We start from the raw sequence: 26,434 nt of genomic DNA, 5'->3' as shown, positions 1-26,434 counted from the left end.
AAAGCATACTTCACACACACACACACCCTTCTTCATTTACACAGGGTAGCTGTTTGCATGAGCTGACACATTGATTTTAATCTGCAGCCAACCTAACCTGCATGTCATCAGGCCTGTTGGACTGACGGAGAGAAAAACCCAAGCAGTCATAGGGAAAACATACAAACAGCGTGCAAAAACATAATCAAATGATTCAAACCAAGTGTCCTGTGTATCATACATTTTAACTTCTGTTAGTGTGTCAAATTCAAGAGATGGAGTCAGGTCATGCATACCAACGATAATCTCTGAACACTGTTTATTGGCAGGGCTGGCCTTAGATCAATGGCTTCACCTTTCTTTGATGTCATCAGGTACAGATCCCCAGACTCATTGGATGGTGGTGTTTCAGCGGTTTCTTATTTTAAGACTAGTTTCTGTGTTTAGGTTAATATTTGCTTGATTATTTGACCAGTGTCTGACTTTATTACAATACCACATATTCAGACCTGCATATCCTCATTGGGAACTTTAGGGGCCACACCAGGTGGAAGGAAATAGTCCTTGCCAAAGCACCAGAGTCCATCAAGGAGCTCACACAGGAATCAACAATTCACTTCACTTAAACATCTCTGGGGATTTGGCAGGAAAGTCAGACTACCCAGAAGAACTTATGTTGTTTTCTTAATGTCTTCTAAACATTTTTTTTAAATATACCATATAGAAAAAGCAGCAGCAAGGCAAATGCTAGTATATAGTATATATAACTAATATATAGCTAGTATAGTATATATAACAGGAGCAGCTACTTCAGTTCTGTTCCAACTAGAATGTAATCATCACCAAAGTAGAAGACAGAAAAACATAAATAACTGAGAACATCCTATAAAGTAAGCACTAGAAAAGTTATTCATTTCTGCACTCCTTTAGCTGAAAGTTTAAGAATTCATTATAGAGACAGCAATCTAGTCCCCATACTCCTCACCCAGTCACTAGGTACCCATCTATAAGTATGGGATGTATTTGTGGTCATGCATAAAATACCACCATGAAGCAAAAATCTTACCTTCTTCTGTACCCAAACATGAGAAACAGAACACAGAAGACGATGCACGCCATGCCAATATGGATTCCAACAACGATGCCAGTGATGGAGCTCTCACCCTCCTGTCGACAATTACACACTGCCTCACTCCCTGTAGAGAATAGAGAGATTTAGGATTAAATAACTGCTATGTTAAATAGTGTATATGCATGTGATTATACGAATGTATATATATATATATATACTTATCTGTTCCTCATTGAACTCATTTAATCAACTTAGGACCAACCCTGGTCATGAGTCTATTCCAGTGTGTCATTTCTATGTTATTGTTTGAACTGTTATATAGTATCATTGTTATTTCATTTATGAAATGCCTTGTGATAGTATTCTCTCCATATGCACAATACAAAATAAACATGAATTCATTTCAGTGATTATCTATAGAGGTGGTGGGTTTGATGTGATCATGCAACAGTCATACACTGAGACGGATGATCACATTGTATGCAATGAAATACATAAAATGCAATATTCTCTCCAGATTGTTTCATGGCTTTATATAATGTACAAAAAAATCAAAGAAGTCATCCATCTGACAAAGCAATGGCTAGCAATAAAGACAACAAATCAAGAGATACTGTTTTCTCAAATCACTGCAATGACCTATTGAATCCTGTGCACAGTTTTACTCACAATGGCTCAAAAATCAGAACATCTGCAAATGTTGTGCAAAGAGAAGTAACCAAGTGTAGCCCAGACTGGAGAGCATGTTGCAATCTGACAGGTTAAGGGGAGTTGGCTGCATGGGGACTTAAATCAGGTCTTCAAAATTCTTGATGGCGTTAGTAAAGATGAAACAGCAGAATTTGTTTCAATTAATCACATATTTAAGGACACTGAGAAACTAAAGCGAATTGTATTCAAGATGGAGTGTGAGGTTCACTTCTTCACACAAAGGACCATATAAATAAAGCAAAGAAACCAACAACATTAAAACAAGATATTTAGATGAGAGATAAAGATAATTCTGTTATTTTCTAGCCACACAAGCTTGTCAGACTGAATTATATACACTTGATCGTATAATTTCAATATAGGTTAATGTTAAAATAATAATGTTTAAGCTTGCCACACTTGCACCATCTACTTCATATTGCTCCTTCACAGTGTTAAAAGCTAAGAACCTTAAATTAAGAAAATTAATTTACAACATAACTTCAGCCTGTAAAAGCTTTCTTCAAAATCTTTATTTGTGAATTCTGAAAATTAAAACATCGCAGTTTTCTTAATCTGCCTCTGAGCTGTTTGTCATAATCACACAGTTCTAATAACTAGCAAGTTTGAAGGTGATGCATCATAACACCTTGCCTTGGGGTGATGCAAATGAGGCTGCATGCACACTTTTATATTTTTTTGTAAAAACTGAGTTTTTAAACAAAAACAATCTGTCTGACTGTAAAAGAAAATTCTAAAATAATTTCTATTATTCTTTCTATTTATGTACCGCTTCTTCCATTACAGGAGTGCCGGACAGCAATGGTTGTAAAGTATGAACTATCCCTGAGGAATGTAAGACAAACAGACTCAATTATTCTCACACAAACTTGGCAAATGCAATGTTATCACTTCAACAAACACACACTGAACAGTTTAGGAACATAAAGATGTATATGAGATAACCTGAAAAACCCCAAGTGAGTACAAGGAGGACATTTAAACATCCTTTAGACGATGAGTTGCCTGAGAGTGGAACTCTAGTACTCTCATGCAGCCGCCCTGTGCACTGTGTCTTCTTGAACTTCATCAGCCATAAGTGATACATTTATAGCTCTTCTTCAAAGCTGAAGATGACTGCATTGTGCTTTGATCACGATAGCACAAAGGCTTGCTCAATAGTAAGGATCAAAGGTAACAAGCACCATGACTCTTCCGAACCCTAACATGTCTAACACCAAAAGACTCTTGTGTCTTTAAAATTCTTGCTCTGGAAATAAACAACCTACCTGCATCTGTTTTGTCGCTGGAGACTTCCTCTCTCATAGAGACAAAGCGGGTGGTACAGTTCCCATCACCGTTTCCATTGTAGGATAGCAACTTAACCTCATAGACAGCAGAGGATTCTGGAATCACAAAGAGGACAGTTCCTATGACAACGTGCCCTACAACTGCTAATTCACCAGACCCGAATCTCTCATTTCGTTCTTTAAAATGAGTTGGTATAAAAACAGATTATTTGTGCAATCACAGTCTAGACTGTTTAACAACATTTTAGATTATAAGAGCAAAGGCAAACATTCAAATTCATACAGATTTCCACTCACCGAGGCCAGTAAGGACAAAGGCATTTGTGGTGCTTGGTAGAACCTGAGGACCCAGAAATTCGTGCTGTGGCACCCGCCGATAATAGAGCTTGAAGCCCTCCACTTTACCCGGCTTGTCAGGAAGCTCCCAGAACACTTGTATGGCACTAGAATTGAGCACCTTGGTGAAGAACACAGGGGCAGCAGGCACTAAAGTTGAGGAAGATGAATAATGTCAGGGTGCACAACATGTCTGACAAATACAAATGGCTCTCCTGAGAATTCTTCAATGTCTACTAACACCGCTGCAAAACTGTTGTCATTCTACCCATCCTCTCATCTATTTCCCCATTACCTACAATTTAAAGAAGTCTGTAAAGTTTATCTGTCTCTGTGAAGGTCATTTGGAGGTTTGTCACGATAATAAGTTGGAAAGTGTATGCCAAGAGAACTGTAGTGATATATCAAGCTATAATCTACTTCATTGCAAAATACAACTTTGTTAAGTAAATGACATTTTTCCTTTAGAAAGAGATACAAAATTTTCTCTGTGATCCATTAATGATTTAATCCAACAAACTTTATGAGCGCAATGCTTAGAACAGAGATTTTGATGAGTGTGGACTAGGGGGTATATGTCAGGTATTTATTTTTCCACCTTAATTTACTAGTTGTGCTACAACAGATGTTCACACAGATTTAAATTAATTTTACTGTTTAACAATGCATCATACAATACCAGAAGTTGGAGCTCAAGTTGTTCAGAAAAAGACATGTAACGGCAGCAAAGAAAACTGCACTTGGCCAGGCCAGAAGCAGACTGCCCTGTCTCGATCGAATCTTGGACACTTACCACCTCCATGCGTGGTGACCACAATTACTTGGGACTCCTTGCTGGCTCCCAGAGGGGAATAAGCTTTCAGGTAGATGGAGTAGGTAGTTGATGGTTCAAGGAAGTTAAGGGTGTGCTGAAATGTGGTCTTACTGACAGCTTCCTGCAGCTCGCCTCTGTCTGGTTCTGAAGAAGATGGTGATAGAAAGGAGAAGGTTAGATACCGTAGTTGGTTCTAGTGCAGTACAACAAGCTTGTCCATTCATTTCCAGCTTTGTGGAGAAAGAAAGTATGCAGCTAACATGTTTTGTTTCTGATCTCCAGTGTTGTACAGCATAAAACATTAGGTTAGGCAATCATGTGTTACATAATGCATCTGCCTTTTAGTGATTCCAAAGACCAATCAAAGTAAGTAAAATGAGACAAGAATCGAGACGAAAGGTCACTCTAAATTTAGAGTAGCTGGTTATGCTGATCTGCATCTGTTTGGGGATGTGGCAGACGAATGAAGTACCCAAAGGAAAACCCAAGCTGACAGTGGAAAAACAGGCAACAGCCAAGGTAGGACAATAACCACTGCACCACCATGCTGTTCCACTATGAACATAGTTTCTCCAGTTCTTTTTAAAGTATATCTTCAGTATCATACAATTGGCTTTATACTGCCATCTTTGACACATCTGTAAAATCAAAGCTCAAACTTACACACTATCTGTTCATCCATCTCCTAACCTGCTAATCCAGTTCAGGGCAGCACTGGCTGCAGTCTGTATGAGGTACCAGTCATTCACAGGGCACATTTATGCGCATGGGCACACACACACTCATGGTTGCCATTAAATCTAATCTGCATGTTGGGATATGCAAGTAATGGCAGAATACCAGGAGAACAACTCAAATAGGCAACCAGGATTCTGGAACTGTGAGACACCCACATCACTGGGTGCAGCTGAAGCTGTTACAAGGCTTAAAAATCATTAATCAACCCGCATACTGTGTATATGTACAACTTGTAAGTAAACATCTGTGTATAAAGAAAATCAGTAAATAGGAAATGTTTGGGTTTTTGGGTTTACATTTGAAGTGCCTGTAACATATAGAAGACTAAAGAAGTACAGAGACTTGGCAACATGGCAAAGAGCTACATTGCGCCACACTCCGAGCTACCCACCTCCCATCTTGCGGATGTGCAATACGTAGCCAATGATGCTGTCAGTAACCTCTGCGGGAGGCTGGGCCCAGGTCACCTGGATGGAGGTTGTGGACAGGGCTTGGGCAGAGAGCAGCTCAGGGGATTCTGGCAGGTCTTTGGACAGTGACACAGCTAGCCGGGCACTGGCCTGGTTGGTCCCAGCGGTGTTCTCAGCAATGCATTGGTAGATAGCCTCATCTTCTGATGTGATGCGAGTGATGGCCAGAGTGCTGTGAACACAACGACAGACAGGATAATGAAAATAAAGGCATTAGTATCCTGATGCTACTTCTAAACACTAGCCTTGTGGCCCTTGATAGGCCCTGAACTTCTAAGATTTGCTAAGCTTATCCCTTTAGCTGCATAGGAATAAATACAATGTGATTAATATGATTTACTAATAAACCCTTTTCAATGACTAGATAATTCATTCAGATTACTGTAGTTATATATCAATATTTATTTCACATATTACCTTTCAAAGAAAACATATCTATAGCTATAGATTCATAACATAACATAACACTATGAATCCAACTTAATCAAGTTCAGGGTTCAAGATGGCTGGCACCTATCCTGGTGGTATTGGATGCAAGCAGAACCAACTTTGGATGGAGCGTTAGATCAACACAGGAGCCACACTCCCAGTCAGACATAGCTAATTTATACTGGCCAGGTATCCTAATACAAACTTTTATGGGACTGTGGAAGGAAAAACAAACAAAAAAGAGCACAAGGAGAATACCATAGACACAGAGAGAACATGCAGACTCCATAAACACCACAGTACAAGAGAGGTTAAGAAGCCACAAATTAGTGCAATCACATCAGAGAGAGGTTCAGACTTTCTCTGGGTCATACAGTAGGGGGATTTCCGATGCTGGCCCTGTAACTTTCTGCCCATATCTCATAGGATAGAAGTGCTAAATATTTATATAATAGTCATAAAAATTTGAAAAAAATTAAACCAAAAGAATGCAATTCATCACACCATCCCATTAGTGAGAGCCCATAGTCTCAAAAGAGAAGAGTTCTACTGGAAATTTCAAGAATTTAAAACTGAACAGCACAATTAATCAATAAATCATCCAACAAGCATAAGGCATTAATAAAGTATATACAGTATGCCTCAATGAAATATCAAATGGTATAAGTGACCCTGCCTAGAGATCCGGGGGGCACAGATGTCACAAATACTGGAGTCATAAATGGGTGACACTGTGGTCAGTAAGTAGATGACCTTAAGAGTGCTATTGTCGAAGAGGGGAACAAAGCCTGATTAAACTCGACCATAATCTCCACTCAGCTGTGAGTGCAATTAATTTTGGACCCAAGAAGAAGTGAATATTGAACACCACATAAGGCCATCCCCTAGAGACGCCATTTAATGGCCTTGGTATTTGTGACCTCATTTCTGCCTTAACAGCCACATGCAATTTAACCTTTCTGTGCCCTGCTGTGTTTGAGGTACTCGAGTGATAAACCAACTAATTATTCTCAGGTTCAATTATATCCGAAAGTCAGGGGAGGCCAATCTGTTTTACCTGACTAAGCCAGGTAGAGCAGTCAAATGTGAACTGTGGTGGCCATGTCCAGGGCACTGCTTGCTGCTGGCTGATCTAACAGAAACACATCTGGAACATTTAATTTAATTAAAACAGTAGTCGTCTCTGAGGAGAGACTCAGAGCCCTTAGAAATGAACAGCCACCAAAGCAGCCATGAAAATGTGTGAAGTCTTTAGATATGAGGAAACATACTGCGTCTATTTAACTGTTCGTAATATAGGACTGAACGGATCTATACACTTTGTCTCAGCTATTCCCAGAAGAGGAATCAATTCAGTAATAGAAGAAAAAATTAGGAATAGTAGAGAAATAAATTAAAAGCTGGCATCAGAATGATGAATAGGGCGCCAGTGTGAACAGAAAACAGGAGCTCTCGCGCACACCTGAGTTTTTCTTTCTGATTTTTAAAAATGCTGTCAAGGCTAACTGCACATTACTGGGGTTTATTGATCAGCTTTGATGGATTTGCACACCTTGTGCCGACGCTGTGAATGTTGCAAGCATTTGTCAAGCAAACACACTCAGGGATCACATTTAATCTGTGAACTTGTGTCTGTTTTGATGGCTTGCGCTACATGGTATGTTCAATGGAAACGTTTTGTGCTAAACAGTATCAAAAAATTCATTTTATATACATAAGATTTCATATTGAGGCAAATTAAAATGTTTAGCGTGGGAGGCTGAACATTTTCTTTGGCCACATACAGGGAATCAAATAAAAATGTAATATTTAATTGTAATGCTTTATTGTGTGGGGAGAAATAAAAATAGCGTAGCATAGAATAGAGTAGCGACTGTACTCTTAAAAATAAATGTTGCTTATTGGGTTATGTGGATCCTTTGCTTGACAAAGAACCATTTGATTTCTGAGAAGAGTTCTTTGCATATGAAATTGGTTCTTTGGGCTTTGAAAGAGTTCTTAATATGTGGAAAAATACGAAATCTTTAATGTGTAGTGGGTACTAACAGGTTACTAACAGGAAAAGAAAACCTGAATTTAGCCTGTTAATAATGCTTTGCAAAAGCTCATCAGAATATGGTGTACCCGATAGTGCATTTGCTTAGTAACAATAGTAACAAGGCCTTAGCTCAATATTTATGAAAGAAGAATGAAACTTTCAAATGAGGCTACCGGGAGTGCATTTATTAGTCACTTGTTGCCACCTTTAGAAGGCCTGTGTTGGTGTCACACGACTAACAGACGTTCTGTACCAACAAGGCACCACCAAGGTAGCACAAATTGAGATGATCACAGTAGACCTGCGAGGTGCCCATCACATTACTTGACACAGACAGAGTCCACAGAGATGGACGTCAAGAATGTGTTGCCCAGCTGACAAAGGGTCACCACAGGTCAAAGGGGCACACATGCAGAGCAGTTTGGGGGGGGCGGGGCATGAAAAAAAGTCACATTAAGAGAGCCTCACCTGTTGTTGTTGGTCAGTTTAATGTTGTCCCCTGGCACCAGGACTTTGCCGTTCTTTAGCCAGATGAGGTGTGGCTCTGGTACCCCTTGTGCCACACAGTTAAACAAGGCGCTGCTCCCCGCTGGCTTGGACATGGACTGTGGCCATTGCAGGAACTCGGGTGGAGCTGTAAGGACAGAAAAGGAGAGGGGTGAGAAAGAAAAAGAAAGAAAGAAAGAAAGAAAGATTTCTTCTATAAACAGCAAGAATAGATCACATTTAAAAAAAATAGTTTGACTTTAGCTATCCTAAAAAAATAGACCAATTTATTAATAGCAAAAAATAAATAGATAAAACTAAAACATCAGGAACCAAACAAACACAGATCAAGCTAGAGTTTGTATTTTCATTAGCACGTTTTCCCATTTGTCTCTATATCTTTCTTTTCGGGTCACCACCTTAGCTTCCCAAGCTGCACGTGTGAATTGGTTTGCTGAGCAGCTTGAAACAAAAGACCGCATTTAGGAAGACACTCCACAATAACATCTCACCTAACATGCTAAATGCAAAGTCTGCCGTCTTGAATTCTACACATATGCTACAGACTCACGATTATATAAAGGAATTAGAGATGGAAGTATTTGTCCATGAAATACAAAGAAAGAACCAGATGTCGCCACGTTCCTTTGTGCTGTAATTCCCTAAATGAACTCTAGAGGGCAGCATTTGCACATTACCAGTGTGCCGTCCGCCCAGCTGCCCGTGTTCTGAACCCATCTGGGCTGAGGTGTGGAGTCGGTGACAATGCTGGCAGGGCTGCTGGCTTCTTTTATGAAGAGAATTAATTTTATATGCAAGTATTTTAGTAGTTTGGTTTAATTTAAGCAATCACCTGGAGAACTACAAATCGAATTTAGTACTTTGCTTAAGGCAGGAATGTTTTAGGTAAGAACATTGCTGTTAATATCTGCTGAAATTGAACATCTTGATGAGAAAAAAAATGAGGTCAGAACATCCATTACAATTGTATTAAATGGCACTAGACGTAAAGAAAGAAAGAAAGAAAGAAAGAAAGAAAGAAAGAAAGAAAGAAAGAAAGAAAGAAAGAAAACTGATCTTTGTTAAAATTTAGAACATAAGAAATAATAAAAATGTACTCCAACATTTAATAAAATATATTAATGATAAAGGTTATATCTAATTTTGATCTAAATCTAGTAACAGTTACATTGAAGATCAGACACAAATATTTGACTAACTTCCTTGAATTTTCAAATATGCACATGCTGCTAATCACAATATTCATCTTCACAATTCAGAGTGCAGACTTCATGGTGAATCCCTTACTTTGATTTCAAACTCGCCCAACCAATAGCACCTCCAGGGCTGCTAATGTGGGCTGTAGCTAAGATATTTTTGATACATACTGCAAAGTACATTTTTGTTCAAACTAAAATAAATGAAAGCGAGTAAAATAAGTCAAGTGTAATTACACATTTTTCAAGTCAAAGATGCTGTTGTATACCGCAGGAAATACTTCTGTTGCGCAGTATACTGATTTAATTTGCATGTGTGGTTCTTCCACTGGTGTGAAAGCCTTACATTGCATTCAACTTCTCATACAGCTCAGCACATAAGATCATGGGAAACCTACAGGCTGTAGCCCAACACTGAGATCCTCACACTTTACTTAGACTGTCATATGATTAGCTGTTGGTCTTGTATATAATGACTGGAAAAACATAATCAGATTGTTTTTATGTATATTACTGGCAACGTGTGAATTGCAGGTATTGTATAGAAGGGCTAGGGAATCTTAGAATGCGTGACATTTTTAGGCAAAGTATGAAATATCTGTGTTACTTTAATATGCTATATATTCTCCTTCAGCATTAAATATAATACCAAGACATAATAAAGAATGATTTGCCGGTTTGCCTCTTGGCATTGCCTAGAAATTGTTTGAAATTTTAATCGCTTCATACGTTGACGTCCCATTTTCGGCATTCCGTAGATTTCCCACACATTCTACACAATGCCTAATTTCACACATTGATAGTAACATATATACAGTATAAAATGTTTCTATTTGTATACAAACAATTTCTCGTAATATTTTCCTGATTACTCCAGTCTCATACAGATTTCAATAAACATGATGCTGGACCCGGGATTTTCAAAGAAATACCTTTAAATCAGAGGATGCTATGATTTCAGTTTTAGCTTCTAATAGGTTTTCATAAACACAGCATAATATTGGATTAGCTGTTTTGTGTAACAGCTTTATTCATCTTTTCATCCATCTGTTGTCCAACCCGCTATATTATCTCACTAAATATGTTATTTCTTAAAAATAAACCTAGATAGATAGCGTGACAGACAGATAGTGTGGGGTGTTTCAGCAGATATCTCTAATCATTCCTCAAGCAGATTATTTTTTCTTTGTTTCTCCAATCTCAACTCAAACAGTCTGCTTTAATTTTAACCATTGAGAGAAAAGAAGCAAGATTACCCTTAAAAAAAAAAGAACATTTGTTTTGGGTTCAGCTCTCTGTTGGTCCAGCTTTCTTGCCTTATTTCTCCAAGGCACTCTGGTTGTCACTGTGGATAAACTTTTTGTCTTAATTACCATAGAGCCAGTAATCCCCATCAACCAGATGCTGGGTGGCGCACTTAACCTCTTCTGGCAGATATAGTGGATTTAGATCCCAGTTCACTAGAATTCTTTCCCACAATTAGAATTTCTAATCCTGAGGCAGAAGGCCCTAAGCCCCACCCCATAGCCCCTGCCCTTCCCACTCAGCCCCATCTCCTTTGTCATTAAGCTCCACCCCTAGAAGAAACAGACCAACCCCCCTGCCTCTGACTGTGGGACAGATGTGTCTCATTGCCAAGCCCTGACATTGATCTCAAAGGGGGACAATGGCCGTCTAAATGATCGTGAACTTCTCCTGCATCTAATTAGGAGGGTCAGTGCTGATCTATCACCCCTGAGTGAATAGGGGCCTCATACTGCTATTGAACAGCCACTGACAGAGGGGGAGACCGTGGCTTTCAATAGGGAATCATTAATCAATTTGTGGAATTAATTTATTCCACTCCCCACCACCACCACCTATAAGCTTGCTTCGTCCAGCTTTTTTTTTTTTCTTACATTTTTGCTTTTTTCTCCAAGAAAGAGAAAAAGCAATTGTTATCGGTTTTCCAAATCTTGCCTCATTGACTAATCTCATCTGAGAGATGTTCTCAAGTGTTTGTGCAGCCATCAGAGAACATCTGCAGATAAAACCTCATTCAGAATATGTACAATAGCATGTATGTTCAAAGAAAACTGAAAGAAAGAACTAGAAGATGACAAATACCAGCATTTCAGAGCCTCGCTTTTGCAAACATATTAATGGCACAAATAACATCACATTTAGTGGTGTAAAAAAAAAATACAGTTGCGTTTAAGGAAAAGTGTTTTTACTAGTTTTAATGTTATCAGCGACAGCAACCTTACAGAGGATCTCTAACATTCTGTGGATGTAATAAAACTGTGTCTTAAAAAAATATCACTGTCTGCACTGTCGTGAGAGTAACTGATGTTCTTTATCTTCTATTTGCAAATGAACATCAGCTTAAGTGACACCTTTGAGTGTGAGGAATATTTCAGGATGAATCCAAAGGAAATGCACGACTATTGATAGACAAATCAGAAACAGAAAACACAACTTAAGAGTCTAATCAGATCCCATATAAAGTAAGCTATTCTCTCTTCTAACACTGAGCCTTGGCTCTCAAACCTGCCCTCGCCTGTAAGACCACAGACCATACAGCAGTGTGGCAAACCAATCTAAACTAAATTGACTCATTTTAAGGAAAAATCCAAAACTTTAATTAAGGCTACTTAAGCTTTTAATATAGCTTAGACCACCACACAACACCATGGAGAAATGTAGCTGAAGAGATTCCAGGGAGTATAACTGCACCTCCATTAAATAAGGCAAAGCATCAGTGAGCTTGGCGGCCTGAACTAAAGCAAAGTCCTGGTTAAGACGATCACAGGAGGTGGCATTTTAGGGATGAGTCTCAATCTCTAGCCACAGACCATCAGGGATAGAGTCACTCTGCACCATGTGGTGACAACAACATCACTTGGAAACTGTTTGAGTCTTGACAGGTTGGCATTGGTGTCCCCACCAGTTTGGTGTTTATTTTGAAAGTGAGGTAACTCTATTTATTCATTCATCTTAGGCTGTTTCAGATTAATGGTGGGATGAGACCACAAGTATTACCTGAAACAGCTTGGTAGCTACAATGGAACTCAGTGTGTGAATTACTGAACATTTTGTGAATTAGCAAAACAGTGGGCCAATTCACAGCACTTGGATCCAGGTTTTGATTTTGGCAAAGTCTAAATCCTGTTTGAAGTTTGAATGCTTATCTTGTTTTGAAAAACCTTTCAACCTTTATTTTGTATAACCCCCTTCCTATATACATATAACAAAGTCAGAGGTGGGCACAAAACCAGCAACTTTATGATTTACAACCAGTGTCACGTTCTGAGGCTCAATGGTGTCTTCTATAACATTTTGATCAGGCACTGATTGCACAGGCAGAGGCAGACATGACTGGAGTCCACTTCTGGCTGCATATATTTTTAACTTTCACTACTGCAAAAAAAAAAAATAACATACATCTGACCTTAAAAATGCACTTTATGTGGCATAAGTGGGAGAAAGAATAACACGATTAATACCAATAACAAAACATCTGAACGGGTCAAAGACCCCCAATGGCATTTCTTATAGTCTTATGCTGATTGAGTAATGCGACATGGTGGGAGATATCAGGTCAACTCACAGGCAGAGCAACATTGAGCAAGACAGAGTACAGAAACTTTATATAGACACTAGGGCAGATATAAGAATCTTAGCTTGCAGAGGTCTATTATTTTTTTACATTTAAGATGTCTCCCTTAAAGTTTTACCAATGTTGTTTCTTGTCCTAGTGTGTGGATATAAACACAGGGAACTCCAGTTTCTGTATTACATCTTGCCTGAAGAAGGGGCCTGAGTTGCCTCGAAAGCTTGCATATTGTGATCTGTTTAGTTAGCCAATAAAAGGTGTCATTTTGCTTGACATCTCACTACACAGACATTAGGAAGATTTTCTTAACGCAGAGAGCCACAGATACTTGGAATACGCTACAAGTAGTGTGGTAGACAGTAAGACTTTAAGGCCTTTCTAAACTCGACTTGATGTTCCTTAGAAGAATAGGACTGGCAAGCTTTGTTGGGCTGAATGGCCTGTTCTTGTCTAGGTTGTTATGTTATTAAAAAAATAGATTTTTGGGGACTTTTTCCTAAAAAGCTGAAATCAAAATTGATTTCTCACAGTTTCAATAATGGGACTGCAGCATCTTTTAATTTATTATACTTGTTTAGATAAAAGGTCAACTTAACAAATCAGTTATATTTGCAGATGCCACTCACATAGATCACATTTATCATCAACAAAATCCCTATACAGAAACAGCTTGATAGAGGTAGATATGTGTCAGAAGACATTTAATGTACATAAATATAAAAGCTTTTATTGAAAGAGTAAAACAGTCAACATGATTACACAATGCAAAAGAGCATCTGGAACTAGAAATGTCCACATCACTTTCCTCAACAGTGAACCAAATCATCTAAGAAAGCTCCAGGACTATGAGGAAGGGACTTTGTGGCGTGAGCTACACTAAGAGGAAGGACTGAAAACGTTTAGCAAACAGAAATAAGGAGGTAACACGACAGTTTAAAACTACAGGGGAGTATGTAGGGTGGACACCAGCTAGACTTTTAAGCGTACATTTTCCACAAATATCGGGAAACAAATCTTTACACAGAGAGCTGCAGAGACCTGGAGTTGGTTGCCTAGTAATGCAGCTGAAATAAACACTTTGATAACCTTCAGATCTTGACATTATTAGGAAATGTCATCTAAATTAGGAGCTGGGGAGCTAGATTGGGATGAATGACTTATTTATAGAATGTCAGGTCTTCTCAGATTCTTACCACCCCTGTATGTTGTTACCCGTTCATGTGATGTGGCCGTCTGTTTATCAAAATATTTCAACTGCAATAAACAGCAAACATCGCTGCTCCTTCACAGCGATTTCACTCACATTTGACTTGAGCAAATGGTGGGACCAAAGTATGCAGAATTCTTTATACTTGTGTGCACTTGGTGAGCTGAAGAACAACTTAAGCGGGGAATATTGGCTGGTGAGCCGTTACAAAGATATTGTGAAATTCAGACACAAGCAAAATGAAAGAATAGATAGATAGATAGATAGAAATAGAAATGAGAGGAGACATGTATTTAATACAAGAAGTGCGGATTGTTAGCTAACAGCTAGTTATCTAAATCTCTCATGCGGATTTATTGACATTTTTACCGGATGCACTTCATCAATAGTAATGCACAAAGCCAGGTGGGGTTGGGCTGCTGCAGCTGCCGAAATAATTTAATATTTTAGATTCTGAGCATCATATCAGTTTTGCATGCTGTATCAAGGGTATGCAACATATTCTCTAAAAGCTGACGATTCATTCCTTTTTAATGGCAACAATTCTCATTTGGGAGTGAACCACACAGAAAAAGTAGGCATGAGGCTATTAACATGACCCATAAGCATCCACAATGAGACAAAGACTCGGTATCATCAGGGGGTCTCCACGTGAAGCCCACATGTCCAACCCCTAGAACATGACAACACTTTGGTCAATAATTAAGGTAAAAACACCAGAACTTTCCATTCTTGTGCTCAGGATTAAGGAACATGAGGAGAAATATCTTCCCATCTTTTTAGAATTACATGTAAATTACTTATAATGGGTTCCCTGGAAATGGAGCACTCCATGAATATTTAAGGAAAGCTTGACAAAGCATTAAGTGCTCTGAAACTGCAAGCCTGAAAAGTGTAAGAGCAGACTTCAGTAGACATATAACAGTGAGCACTGTCGTTAGCCCCGAAAAATGAAAAATAGAGTTTAACTTATTCATGTACACGAGATACCTGGATACGACCTTGTATTGCTTCTTATGGCTTCAGCAGTTGCCACCTCCCAGTTGTTACATGTCAGCCCAGTGGTCACAACCTTTATTTCAATTACGTTAGCAATGCCTATTGTTTTGCTACAGTTTCTTGTTACACATGCAGGAATATTCCCTCCTAAAGTAAATAAGTAGGAGCCTGCAGCGAGGCCACCAGCAGTCCTTTCCCAGCAAGGCCATGCCAAGTCTGCTCCTTCCCTAACAGGTGCAAAGAGCCCATTTAAGCAGCTCTGTTCCCTGCAAGTCTTTACCAAAGAACTATGTTTTTCCTGCACTTGAATAGAGACCCTTCAACAGGCTTTGCAAGTTTTCAAGTGTCTCCCCGCACTGTAATTAATCTACAGGAGGAGGATAAATTCTCACCGTTAAGGGCCCTTCACACTTGAACTTACAGGGAGCCATTTATCTTCACCTCATAGAGCCAGCTCTCACCAGGAGAGACACAAAGGTGGGGGGACAGGGAGGAGGTGAGGGTCTTGAGAGGGACTCGCCTGTGGTTCAAGCCTGGGCCACAGAGGCTCGATGGGATTTTATTTCCAGAATTGATGGCTTGATGTAAAAGCCACTGCTACCAAAAATCTTTCAACCCATTTAAACCTTATGACAGGAGACGCTTATACATTCCGTTAATTGCCTGTGCCAGACAAAAAACAAAACTCACAATCCTAGCAGGAAAGCACTTGGAAGCAAGTGGCAACAGCAGTTAAATTTACATTACCGTTTGTTTAACTTTCAGCTGGGGTTTGATCTTTGTTTTTGCATCTTTGAGAAAAACAAAGAGTGTCAGGCTGTTGTGGAACTTAAAACCCCACTGCATGGAAGATCAGGAAGAATGGAAGCTGGCAGCTTTTAGGCACCAACAAAGTCTGTGCAGCAGAGAATAAAGAATCTGTTGTTACAGCTGACATGTGTCCAATGTAAGGCAACACAAACAGAAGTAAGTCATCTGTAAACAAACACAGTATCAGAAATATGAAATAACTTCTGCCTGTTTTGCTAAATCTCAGCTCAGTTGAGACCCCCTCACTGGCAGCTTGGCTCCTGAGCCTCCAAATTCCCTTTTTCTTCTTTCTCTTGTTATTGTTTTAATTTCATTATCTATACCCCATCCACTTTATTTCTGGACCCTTCACAAAGTCGGTGTGAAGTTCCCAAATGCTTGGTTATCTTCAGGTACTCCTGTTCCCCCAGTATCATAATGATGTGCATACAAGATAAAGTATTTGAGTGTGCCCAGTGATGTACTAGCATGCCACCCAAAACTGTATCTAATACTGCTGGCATAAACTCCAGTCTCCTTCAAGTTTAGAATGATAAAAGTAGGTTCAGAGAATGCATAGATATGTAGATAGATATTTATATTTATCAGTATTGAATTCATACTGTCTGTGGTGAGCTGGCACCCTGCCCGGGGTTAGTTTCCTGCCTTGTGCCCTGTGTTGGCTGGGATTGGCTCCAGCAGACCCCCATGATCCTGTAGTTAGGATATAGCGGGTTGGATAATAGCTGGATGGATGGAATTCATACTGTACATTATTTCACACTGTCATACCTATATGCTTAAATCCTCTATCCCAAGTATTTCCTTTTTTTCAGACTAATGCCAATCCATACCTCACAAATCTACTACGATTAAGTCACAACTTGCTTAAATCATTTAAGCTATTTGGTATATAAATCTGTCAAATTACTTCTTTATAATGTGCTTATTTATTGGGAAGAGCATTATCTCATTCAGTTCATCTTTTAAGATGCTGCGTTAAATTTACAAAGTAGATCAATAAACTGAGTGTACTCAGCTGCACACTGGCACCCCACCCAGTCGCTGCTCCTGTCTTATGCCCAATGCTGCCGGGACAGACTTCAGCTTCAGATGACCATAAAATTGGACATTGCAGGTTGAGTAAAGGACTAGATGTAAGTAAATGGACTGATGGATCATTAACTTGTGTGACTAAGAATTGGTCAGAGAAGTTATAAAACCAACTGTCAAAGGTTTAAAATCATAATGGACTGCTTTCACCAGCGATAATCCCACAGTACACCTTTGGTTAAAGAACAGCATGGAGGAAATATATATATATATATATATATATATATATATATATATATATATATATATATATATATATATATATATATATATATATATATATATATACTGTATATAAAATATAAGTAAATAGTGTAGCAGATGCACTTCACTTTTAATTTATTAAGTCTGCATCTGTGACGAGGTCAGTAATGTGCCAGTAGGTGCAAGGAATATGCAGGTCCTAGTAGGTGACTTGAAGATTACAGAATGAAATGTGTGACAACAGTTAAAAACTAAATCACTAACATTGGACAGCATTCATCTTCTAGACCAGTGTCGCGGGGGTGCTGGAGCCTATCCCAGCCAGCACAGGGCACAAGGCAGGAACAAACCCAGGACAAGGTGCCAGTCCATCGCAGGGCAAACACAATCAGCCACACAGCTAAAGACAATTCACCTAATTTGCATGTCATTGAACTGTGGGAGGAAACTGGAGCACTCAGAGGAAACCACACAGACACAGGGAGAACATGCAGACTCCACACAGGGAGGATCTGAGACACAAACCTCTGGTCTCCAAGGCAGCAGCGCTACCACCGTACCACCCATATTCAGATGTCAATATTTTCACAAATGGCTTTATATATTGAGACTTTGATTCTGTATATTCAGAAATGGCTTTATATATTTAGCAACTGTCTTTATTTATTCAGCCCTGAAGTTATATATTTAGACTTGGACTTATTTTATATACTGAGACTTTGAATTTATATATTCAGAAATAGCTTTATATATATTCAGGCGCTGACTTTATACAATCAAACTTTTACTTTATATTATCAGAACAGACTTTATATATTCATACATTGACTTTATATTTTCAAAAATAATATCATAATTTCATAATGACTAATATGTATTCAGAATTTGACTATATAGTGTATATATAGTGTTGTTTGATTAGAGAAAAAACTAATTTAACTAAAACTAATTGACATAATGCAGCAACATAATAAAATGTGGAAAAAGTGAAGACATCTGAATACTTTCTAAAAGCACTTTATATACTCTGAGCAGTGGGGGTGCTTCAGACGCACAAACCTCAGACACAACAATATAGGAACAAGTCCCGGGTTTTAGTAAGAATTTATTTGAAAGAAATACCTTAACAAGCCTTACCTTCTCAAGAATGCATTCTGCACCTATCTTTCTTGTACCTTTTCTCTATTTCTCTCCAGGTAAGCATTGTCCTTTTCCTCTCCCGACTCTACTAACTAATCTGAGTGAAGCAGCGCAGTTTCCTTTATGCCAGACCTAGGAGTACTTCTGGTGCTACAACACTGCATCCAGAAAGCACTTACAGGTAATGCAGAAAATCCGTAAAACAAAAAAATGCTTCTCCCAACGGCTCCCCCTTGTGGCTCCCAAGAAACCTAGCCTGGAGGTCCATTGGGATTACAATTTCCATACAGCCATTTGGGTGTTTACATGGACGATCTACCAGGGGGATGCTGCCTCCTATCACACCAGAGGAGCACATGGCCTGCCTCCACCCATTCATCCATTATAAAGATTTTCCAGCAGGGTAAGGAAGCATCCATCCCGGCCAGGATGCCATCCAGTCTGTGTCCTTTGTGACACATATATTACACACATATCTGTATTATCATTTTTGAATCTCACTATAAACTAGTCAAAGAACCTAAAAAGAGTAAACATTCTACCGTATTTCTAACATTATATGAAAAGAAGCCTATAATTACTTCAGACAAGACAATTGACTCAAGTTGTATCACAATCAAATTGCCTATTTTTAAAGGTAAAATGCAAAAGCAGTTATCCGTGTATTGGTTATGAATAGCGGGGGTTTAGACTGGGAGAATCCTTATTTACAACCATGACAGGATTTCATCAGCTTTTATCAACAATATAATTGTCATTACTAAATGGTCTCAATACTTCAGGAGACAGAGCGGCCAGTTGGCACAGTGGTTAATGTCCGTGCCTGGTTGTGTTCCATGTGCAATTTGTTAGTTCTCCCCCCCCAAAATCTCTATGGGATGTTCCCTGGGTACTTCAGTTTTCATCCAACATGCTCAAAGATGTGCAGGTGAATTGACGAGTCTACATTTGGCTGCATGGATGTGTGCGTGAATGGGACCTGTGATGGACCAGTGGCCTGGTTCATGTCCTACACGCAATGCTGCCACCCCACAGCCTTGAGCTGGGTTAAGAAGATTTGAGAACAGTTATGTTATATTATAAAAGCCCTAGAGAATGCCAAGAGAAGAGCTACCAGAATGATTTCAGGACTGCAGGGAGTGAGCCGTAAAGAAAGATGAAGGACATATTTGTGGTGTTGAAAATTGCAAAGGGAACAGGGAGAGAAGATGCTAGCTATTGCTTTGAAATCTTCAGCAAGAAAATGGAAGAACAGATTGTCAAAAGAAACAGAGTAGGGTCAGGATTTACAAGTAAATTACACAGTTTTGTCAGAATTATATTTTTGTTATGTTGAGTTAGCTTGTTGGCGATGACATCAGGAGTCACCAGTGTAGAATTGGTTTGCATGAAGCTGTGCATTGCTATGTTGGTTTTGATAGGCCCAGAAAGGCTGAAGGAGATTTTTTCTGTTTCATTTTCTAATATTACGTGCCTCTTTTTGTTTAACATTTCCTTTTATTTATATGCAATAAACTTGACACATTTTTATATGCTGGCATCTTAGCAAAAATTCTGGGTTCTGGGATTAGCACCCATTGTTTGGAACTTCATAATGGGATCTATACAACATATCTTTATTTTTTAGATAATCTCTGTGATGAGGTGCTGCCTTGCCCAGCACTGCATCCTGCCTTGCACTCAGTGCTGCTGGGATAGGCTGTGGCTCCCGTGTTTGAGAATTCCATGCTGTGTTATGTCTGGGTTATCTCAAGGCATGTTGGCTTATCAGGGTGCTGTAAACGCCTTCTCCATGCGCTCTGTTAGGCTGATGTGCACCTCTTAGTTGTGTATTCTGTGTGCTCAGTGGTCCCCATAGGGTGTGCCTGGTCTTGTTACTTCCAGATGCCTCCATAGTCATGAATGGACCAAACATGGAAAGATTAGCACAATTTCTTTACATTTTATATATATTTTACAGTGTGTATCCATTATGTATTTTATTTTCATGTAGGATAAGCAAGATAACAGCCTCAGTGTATTATTAGTCCATACTAGAGTGCTTAGGCATAAGGATCACATCAGCTTACTTCATTGTGTTACTTATTAAAAAAAAAAAAAAAGTTTTCTGCCATATAAAGCAACGGCTCTGTGCTTTGAGAGCAGAGGTGATGTTAGATTGTATAGAGAGCTCTACATGACTGTGAAAAGGATAGGCCGACTCTGAATAGAAACGACACCCCTCAAAGACGCTGCTGGGTTGCGACTGACATTTTAGACCGGAGATGTCTAATAATGTAGCAGACTTTTATAGCTAAAGATGCACAGTACGCTGCACAATAGTCCGAGTCAGCGTGCATTCAAGTGAGTCAGAGTATCCATTGAGAACGCTCATGCATTAGCAGGACTTTCAATAGCAGTGCACCTATAGTTTTAGGATATACTTAAAGTACTTTTTATTATTTGTTTGTCATATAAGAAATAAAGAAATAACTTTAGTGCATCCTTGAACTGTAAGTGGAAATAGAACTAAAAATTACAATCTAGATTGTCTATAAATGAGGCTTTCATTTTATGTTAAAAAAACTAAATAGAATGCATTCTCTTCTGTTGATATCAAGTTTTGCTCCACCATCATTAGTTGATCTTTTAGCCTTGACTTCAAAAAAAAAACAATTATCTGTTAGATTCATTTATTCATTTTTCAAATGGTCTTATTCAAATACTGCATAACAAGGAGCTGAAGCCTGCTCTTATAGCATGAGATTAAAAGGCTGAATATTAATTTGTGCCGACTTACGTCCTACTATTGTGTGCTTCCTGTTACAACAGGCCAAGAACAATACACACAATTTCACTTACACGTCACATACAAGCTGACAATGAATAAGGAGACCAAAACTAAACTATGAATTTTTCTTCTCGGGTGTATTGCTTTATTGACAAAAGGCAGTCTCTTGTTTGAAATTTTCATTATTCTACTCTATTCCTTTCTTATTTGAAGTTTGTATTCAGAAACATAAAAAACGAATTCTGTTTGCTGACAGGGGCCAGTGCACTGATCGCCACATTCAGTCCTGAATTACCCAATGCTAGATAATTATCATTCAAACTAATTTATTAATTTCTGAACAGGATGTTATATTATAATATCTCCTTTCATTGTTCCATTCCAGAAATGCCTGAACAGACTTCAATTTGCTTTTCTACAGAATTTAACTAACATCTGTACATTTTCTTGTTATTTATTTCATTACAGGTGACTTGAGAAGTTTGACAAATAAGAGGAAACCATTCAGTATATTAGGTGTGTTTGGTTAGGTAATATCGTCTTGTGTATAAAGTACTGACAAGTTCTCTTCAACCAACACCGATCATGTTGGCACTCTCTGGCGCCATGATACATAGTGTGCATGTGTTTGTTCTTTGTGCAATTCCATGCTCTTGGTCCAACTTTGTCAGGATGAGACAATAGACTATTTTGGACCCAAAATTCTGACTTGTTCCTTTTAACTACAGTAAGTTTTAAGAAGAGTGCCTTTGAAGTTAGATCTTCTAACTGCCTTAAAATGACTTACCACGCAACAGCTGATAGACCTGAAAGTAACAGCCATGATGTCTCAATGCCTCACCCACATACTGTGTATTTTTTGATAAGTTCTCGATTGTTCTGCCTCAATTGCATGAATTGATGTTATGTCCCAGATTCTCATGACTCGTGTGTGAGGAAGAGCTTCCTGGCTTCAGTGTTTAATGCACGTTAATATTCTTGAGTACACGATTCACTGCTTAAATGGAGGAACTCAGCTTTATCAATGTTTCTGTGAATTTTGAGGACCTGATTAAGGTTCCAATGCAGCTTTTTCAGATTAGCCAAGGGTGCACTTGGTTTTATCTGAAGACTTCATGTGCCGTTTTGCCTTTTTCGTAATTTTTTGACCAGAACTACAGACGGTACTCCAGAATAAGTTTCGCTAGTGCCTTATACTTAGTTTTGGTAATTTAACCTAATCTAAGTTAACCTAACTCCCATGTCCCTGAAGAAGAAGCCTGAGCTGCCCTGAAAGCTTGCATATTATAATCTTTTTAGTTAGCCAATAAAAGGTATAATTTTGCTTGACTTCTCATAGGCTCCCATGTCAGTGCAAATTGAATAGAAAGAAACAAGCAGCTCCTGGTTCAGGCTCTTTGTCATTTACATCAATACATTCTATCAATTAATTGGCATTTTAAAGGCCTTTGTTAATATTTCCTGTAAAAGCAAGTTGCACTTTTAAAAAATGTGAGCTTTGAGCTACAACAGCTATTTGCTCTACTGGCTAATCCTAACCTGGGCAGTACAGCAACAATACTTTTTCATTAGAACAATAGAAACATTTTTGATAAGAACCAAGCATTCAGCCCAACAAAGCTTGCCAATCCTATACGTCTGATTCCTCCAAAACAACATCAATTCAAACTTTGGAGGCCCTAACTTCCTAATGTCCACCACACTTTTTGGTCACTTATTCCAAGCGTCTATGGTTCTCTGAGTGAAAAAATACTTCCTAATGTTTGTGTGAATTTTACCCTTAACAAGTTTCCAACTGTGTCCGTGTGTTCTTACTGAACTCATTTTAAAATAACCGTCTCGATCCACTGTACTAATTCCCTTTATAATTTGAAACACTCACAACAATCATGTCACCTCTTAATATATATCTGTTTCAAGTCCTTCAACCTTTCCTCTTAACTCATACCTCTCCATCCCAGAATCAGCCTTGTCGCTCTTCTTTCCCACTTAAAGTAACAACCAGAAGAAACCTGGCAATCGTTGCCGCAAAGGATGGAATCAGCATGACATGGGCTGCCATGCACAAAAACTGGAGTCACAAGTACACATATTCTAGAAATTAAGATCTCATGGCCTAAACTCATGTCCACATAGAGGAATCTCTGAACATCACAAATAGTGGAAGTCAGCGAAAGGTTTCACAGCAAATCTGGAGCTGAAGCAACATTCCCAAATTTATGTGACTATTTCATAGTAAAATAGAAAACATCCATTTATTTTGCAAACCCATTTTTAAAAGGGGGGCAGCACGGTGGTGCAGTGAGTAGCGCTGCTGCCTCGCAGTTAGGAGACCCGGGTTCGCCTCCCAGGTCCTCCCAGCGTGGAGTTTGCATGTTCTCCCCGTGTCTGCGTGGGTTTCCTCCGGGTACTCTGGTTTCCTCCCACAATCCAAAGACATGCAGGTTAGGGACATTGGCGATTCTAAATTGTCCCTGGTGTGTGTGTGTGTCCTGTGGTGGGCTGCCCGGGGTTTGTTTCCTGCCTTGCGCCCTGTGTTGGCTGGGATTGGCTCCAGCGGACCCCCATGACCTTGTAGTTAAGATTTAGCGGGATGGATTTTTAAAAGGGCAACATTAAGTGTAGAGCAGATACAGTATATAGTATACCTTCACCATAGAACCTGTTGTGAATGTATTTTGGATGAAACTGGAATATTTCTGGAGAAAACCCAACAAAGACCGAGGTGGGATTTGAACTGAGGTCCCAGGAGCTGTGAGGCAGCAGCTCACACCACTGCGTATGTGAAAACATAAAGGCATCGAAAACTGCAAGCTGCCATTTAGTCTTTACATAATATTTAATTTTTTTATTCTTATTACAAGACACAGGAACTTTGCCCTGGTCTCTCAAAAGCAAGACACTTGTCCAATTAACACAAGCAAGGTTTAGATTTTGGTGAATTGTAAAGCAGCATTAAGTCCCTCAGCAAAGTCTTAACAGAATGCAAATGAAAACTTGGTCCCTGTCATTTTTTCACAAAAACAACAGCAGTTTAAAATTTTACCCTGACTCTTTCGTCTCCAAAACAGCCAATGTGAAGCTTCTGCCCATACAAAACAGTCACTTGGAGATTCTCATTTTTCACTAAATCTTTCATTCTCGCCTTCTGTGCAATAAAAGGAGTTTTCCTGTGATTTAGTGGTCGCTGTCTTTTGTCTTCTGGCTTTCCAATAAAAAAGCAGTGGGTGACTAGTGTGCGCTCGACTTTGGTCTCGCCGCCAGCACTGCAGGACAGATCTGGGTGACAGAAATGTGACAGCTGAGAACAATGGCAGCGCAGGCCTTTCCAGTGTCCCCGACTGGCCAGTCTCTCCTGCAGCACATCGTCATCAATCTTCCCTCCCGCACTACAAATGTACCCATGCTAATGTCCGGCCCCTGTTTATTCAACTTTGCCAATTCATCACCGTGGTTTTCTTAGGGCTTATTGTTAGAGGGTCACGGGTCAGAGGTGAAGGCTAAAGCCTTCCCTTGCCTTCCCACATCCCCCTTCATCTCCTTAGTGCGCTGGGCCCTCCCCCCACCTTTTCAGGTTTGGTCAAATGGTTTCTATTGTCCAGCGGAGCACTGCAGCTGTCTCTGACTCTCCAGAGGCTCTCGGGGAGGTGCCACACACTCCCACACACATGCACGAGCAGAGCCACAGACAGATGAAGTTCAAAGCCTCTGTCTCCCAAATGGAGTTTAAGGCCAAGGAGATCAGGACCGAGTGTGCGAAAGGCCAAGGCTCACATCTCACATTCGCACTTCTTTAATAACGAAGAGCTGCATTGTCATTCTGATTAGTCAGAGAATCCACAGATTGCTATATTTACCAAAGGTGTCCATATGGAAGGTGGATGTGAACTTCGATCAACAGAGAAAGATGTTTTAAATTGCAAAATTCGAGTAACAGACTTTGTGCCTTTCAATGTGTAGCCTTTAGCCTCTGCACCTTCAAAAAAAAAATTAAGATGTCCATGAAGACAAATGAAAAGGGGCTGCAATAATGCCAAGCCATACTGACCATAGCATTTCTCTTTGAGACTCACGGATGCTTTTTATACACAAGTGTCATGATAAACCCATTCATGTGCTGGAGCTGACCTGAACGTCAAGCAGTATGTCACATCTTAGTTTGGATCCAATTCTCTCCACAGGATGAAATTAATTCTATTTCCCAACAATAACCTGTGCTTATAACCTAATTTTGCTTTTCTCACACAGTCTGTCAGTAAGAACAAGTCACCAGGGTTCATCCAAACATCACCATTAATGATTTAAGTCAACAGACACAGCAGTGCTTGGCTTGAAGGTGCAGCTGCAGTCCCTGCCTGCCTTTCAGTTCAGCTTAGATAAGCTATTAGGGTCTTTAATAAGTATTGTATTGATCGAGGCCTGTACAGCAAGACATAAGTGAATATGGGGGAGGCCAAAACTGTGTGAATTATATTATAAATGTTATATATATATATGTGTGTGTGTGTGCGCGTGTGTGTGTATGGTTATGAGATATATACACAAGCATTCACAAGTTGGTGTTGATAGATTGAGGTACCAATAAACAGCCAAGACATTACTAGTGTTTCTAGTGACTATCACTACTTGAAATTGCTCCTTTTTTCATTTATTATTCCCATATGACTGCAAAGCCCTATTTTCAGCTGTCATTGCTTCAGCACCCTAATGGTAAACTCCATCAGCTCATCCTTTGTTAATCCTCTTTAAATGTTATTTCATTATTAGATAAACATTTGTACCTGTGCTGTTCTGTTCAGTAAAGCAGGTAAGCTGTCTTTCCTTAGACTGCAAGGTACTGGCATTCCTAAAGTTCTATTCTGGACTCAAAAATGGGCAAAATTAAACAGCTTTCTGGAAAAACACATCAGTCTATTGTTGTTTTGGGAAGTGGAGGTTAGTTCATTTTGTCAGACTGACAAGATATGGAAGGTTTCACACAAAGGTGTCTATTACTGTATTGAGAGAGGAGGGAAAACTAACCAGGATAGAAGAAGGG

General features: G+C 39.3%; 1 protein-coding gene across 1 annotated transcript in view; it reads right to left on the bottom strand.

Annotated features, from left to right (window-relative positions):
- The window catches only part of si:ch211-57n23.4 (immunoglobulin superfamily DCC subclass member 3), a 46,166-nt gene that overhangs the window by 2,234 nt on the left and 17,498 nt on the right, over positions 1–26,434 (bottom strand). The window contains exons 7-12 of the mRNA XM_039748081.1: positions 8,345–8,510; positions 5,331–5,581; positions 4,181–4,345; positions 3,349–3,537; positions 3,031–3,147; positions 1,046–1,175 (exon numbers count right to left, since the gene is read on the bottom strand). Of these exons, the coding sequence (XP_039604015.1) occupies positions 1,046–1,175; positions 3,031–3,147; positions 3,349–3,537; positions 4,181–4,345; positions 5,331–5,581; positions 8,345–8,510 (1,018 nt within the window). The remainder of the gene's footprint in view (positions 1–1,045; positions 1,176–3,030; positions 3,148–3,348; positions 3,538–4,180; positions 4,346–5,330; positions 5,582–8,344; positions 8,511–26,434) is intronic.

The sequence above is a fragment of the Polypterus senegalus genome, chromosome 1 (genome assembly GCF_016835505.1).
Source record: "Polypterus senegalus isolate Bchr_013 chromosome 1, ASM1683550v1, whole genome shotgun sequence".
NCBI classification, from domain to species: domain Eukaryota; kingdom Metazoa; phylum Chordata; class Cladistia; order Polypteriformes; family Polypteridae; genus Polypterus; species Polypterus senegalus.
This window is presented reverse-complemented; position numbering and strand designations above follow the sequence as displayed.